Source organism: Nestor notabilis, unplaced genomic scaffold, assembly GCF_000696875.1.
Source record: "Nestor notabilis isolate BGI_N333 unplaced genomic scaffold, ASM69687v1 scaffold4859, whole genome shotgun sequence".
Classification (NCBI taxonomy): Eukaryota; Metazoa; Chordata; class Aves; order Psittaciformes; family Psittacidae; genus Nestor; species Nestor notabilis.
The window spans coordinates 55210-58839 of record NW_009942216.1 but is presented as its reverse complement, the minus strand read 5'-3'; the positions used below and the strand labels follow the sequence as shown (position 1 = coordinate 58839).

The following is a 3630-nucleotide window of genomic DNA, read 5'->3' as shown; positions in this document are numbered from 1 at the left end:
GCTGAACTTCTAACTAGCACAAACAGCCATGGTCCATAGACAGGATCAGGGGACTGAAAAATATTAATCTCTCTTTTTGGATAAACAAAAAGTAATTCAGCAGCCATGCCTTAGCGCATTTCCTCAGAGCAGTGGAAGTGAGTTTGTTTCATTATCCTTGCACAGCTGCAGGCAAACAGCAAGGAAAACATCCTAGCTGTGGAGCAGTCTCCCAATAAATGAAGCATCGGAAAGCACATGGTGCTGGCCAGACTCCTGTCAACAGGATACCTAGCTTGCTTTCTCAGAACAGAGAAAGCTTGCACAGAAAGATGCATTCAGAGAACAAACAGTAATAGAACCTATGTAAGTCTGGCTCCTTCTAGATGCAACCCTTCCCTGTTACATCCTATGCCCCTGAGAGTTTTCACGAATGGCCCCTCTTAGCTCCTTTTTGATCTGCTGTTTTTACTGCTGTTTTTCAGATCTATACCCCCTCCCACCCAGTTCAAGCTCTGAAGAGAAAACCTGTCCTGTGTAAAGCTTGCTTTCCCATGCAAATGATGTAAGTGGTTACCTGGGAATGCTGGTTAGATATGTGACCACGTTCAGAAAATCTTCATCAGGTATATCACTGAACCCTGCAAATTCTGGAAAGGTTATAATTGGTGCCCCATCCTTCCCTCTTCCTCCTGCAAAAGAGAGGTTGTAAAGATTAGAAAGTGATTTTATGCCTTTGGACAGACTGGTCATTACTCAAATGGGAAACACTGGCATCTCTCATTGAAAAGCACCCAGATCCAGTATATGTAATCAGCTTCCCATTTGACATTATAATTCACAGTAGTTTCATTACCTTAGTTTACTCCAGCTGAGATTCTAACCTCTATTGTTTATTCTCAGCTTTCTCATTAACCTGCTGCATAGTTCTGATTATATGCTTTCTTTGGTTCTTTGTTTCCCATTTCCAAGTAATTTATTGTGATAATATTACAACATTTCACTGTGCATAGGTTACAGCACTCTGTGATTCCTTCTAGAAATTAAGGTAAATGAAGTATTAGAGCATACAAGCTTTGAATACACACATATAACCCATGACACAGGCCTAGGACCAATCCAGTCTTAAGTCTTTTCTTAACAAAAAAATGCTCAAAGTGCATGGAGTATTTAATCAATGCTGTCATCTTGTTTATTTGCATCAAGCCTCAACTAAAAATGACAGGACAGTCGTAAGCAGCAAGGTCAAGAAGAGTCCCTATCTGAGGGACTCCCTGATCCAAACAGCAGTACTCAAACTGTGGTAGGGCTATGGGAAGCATAGTGCTGAGTCCTTATAACTGAGCAGACTTTACAGTTCTCCTGACACAATGCTCAGTTACAGGAGATGTAGTACACAGCACAAACCATGATGACTTGCAGGACCAGTCCTAACTGGGCATCACTCAAACCACTCAGAAGTTAACAGGATTTTTCGCACCAAGTTGGACTCAAAGCCAAGAGCAGACTAATGAGGCAGTGGTGCATAAAGGAAGATGACGAAACAAAGCTTTCATTATAGGTACCTTATTGCTTAGCACTGCTAAGGTAGGGCATTTAGGACTTGCTTTTTCTCTGAGTCTTTCTCCTTCCTCTGAAATCTCTGTGCAAGTCTGGGTTTTGCACTAGGCTGAGAAATTGTCTACCAGCACAAGTATGAGCCTAGTCCTGCAGCACACACAATTTTTCTAGTCATTTATCACCTACAGAAGATTCTTGTTCAAGGAAGAGCCATGCTAGGGGTTTCCCTTAGTGAAGGGGAAGCTGTGGGAGGGAGACAGAAAATTATCTTTCTTAAGGAAATTCTTCAATAAATTATCCCACTAGGAGCATGGGAGGAAACAGCACTGGGGAAAAAATATGAATTCTTATTCCTCAAAAGTACCCTCTAAATACCTATAAATAAACCCATATGCCATTGCCTAAGGTAAGGCAATGTCTGTGGCAACAGCTGATGCCACAAGCCAGTTGCTCCTGCTACTGTTTTGCTGGTCATTGCAAAGAGGGTGCTCCAGAAATTCCTAGCTATTTCCATGTAGAGTGGTCAGTCCCTTGCTCATCCTGACCCTGCCTCTGTGCAGCCCTCCCAGCCTCAGTTGTATTATTTAAGGTCCCTTCTGTGCTGTCCAGCCAGAGAGCTGGGATGCTGAGGAACACAATGTTTACACAAAGTCAAAGCTCTAGAAAATGGGGATTTTTAACAAGGAAACCCTTTTTCTTCTTGACATTTGGTGACATGGTGGCTTTATCAGGACACTATCGGTAGCTCCTATTTTCCTTTCTGAAGGTTGATTATTGCTTTAATTACATCTGAAAATGACTCATTTGTGTTAGATCATCCACTAAGTTCACTCTGCTAGGGAGAAAACAGGCCTACAGAGATTCAGAAGGCTTTCAGCCAAAATGCAAAGAAGGAATATTATAATTCACACTGCAGTGAATTGGATTTCAAACGCTGACCAGAGCCATGGCCTCCACATTGACCTCCACACTGGCCTTGGGATAAGTCTAAATGCTGATGCGTGGCAGTTTGATCTCAGGGCACTCTAGCTGCACTATCTGCAGTCAGCAGTGACACAGAATATGCTGCCATGCAAATTTAGCCAGACTTTACCCAGAACGCTTCTCTCTAGAGACCATGAACACCGAACTGCATGTACCCAGTTAGGGTGGTTTGTTACAGATTCTCAGTGACATCTGCTGGAGCCAAACAGTAATGACCAGGAAAATGAAATGGGGAGCTGGCCTGCGCTGTCTCTTCTTGCAGAGTCCAGTGCATGCCAATATATTTCATAGATGGTATCTTGTATGCAGTCACATGGTTCCTGAGCACCAAGCTTACCCATTCACCTATTTCAAATAGGTGCAGATACTCTAAATGGGGAAGAAGTAGTAACCTGGAAAACTGTGGTTTAAAGCAGCAGTATTTGCCCCTGGAGGCTAAAATAAAGATCCCCCTTGATCCCCTCTTTCAACACCTGATAGTTTACCTGCAGTTATACTCAAGATTTGTTCAACACTTGATAGTTTACCTGCAGTTATACTCAAGATTTGTTTAAACTACAAGTTGCACGTGGAACTTCTAATGCTCTTGCTGACTGGGATCTCTTTGTATCCCTTTTATCTTCTCTTTCTCTTGCATCCACATTCATACATGTGCTCTTCTTCCTCTGGTCTCTTTTCCCTGAGCTAGATAAGGCAGGCGGATGATGCACTGTATGTACGTAGGTGTGTATTTTTGTCACTGGACCTTCTCCTGTAAAAAGCCATCCAAGGAATGAATGTAAGCAGACTGAACACTCACTTCCTCCCATCACCACTGGCAACAAATCTAAAAGGATATTTGGGAGCAGCCTCAGGCAAAGTATTCAGCTAAGAGCCAGGAGTTCCTTGCCTCTGACTAGGCCACACACTCTTAGCTCTTAGGCTCCTTCTTCTCCAGTGTGAAGTCAGCACTTCCTGCTGCGAACAAAACCGAAGAACATTCAGGAAATTCTTGAATGCAGCTATATTTCAGACAAGGAAATAAGCAGGGAAACCCTCAGTTCCTTCCTTCCATACCAGGGTGCAATTTGAGGGAGTTTTGTGACCAGAAATTGTTAAGTACTATAA

General features: G+C 42.8%; 1 protein-coding gene across 1 annotated transcript in view; it reads right to left on the bottom strand.

Moving 5' to 3' along the window:
- Nucleotides 1–3630, bottom strand: part of MCF2L2 (MCF.2 cell line derived transforming sequence-like 2) — a gene marked incomplete at its 3' end in the record, with an annotated part of 63875 nt that overhangs the window by 35167 nt on the left and 25078 nt on the right. The window contains exon 3 of the mRNA XM_010021275.1: nucleotides 557–671. Within this exon, the coding sequence (XP_010019577.1) occupies nucleotides 557–671 (115 nt within the window). The remainder of the gene's footprint in view (nucleotides 1–556; nucleotides 672–3630) is intronic.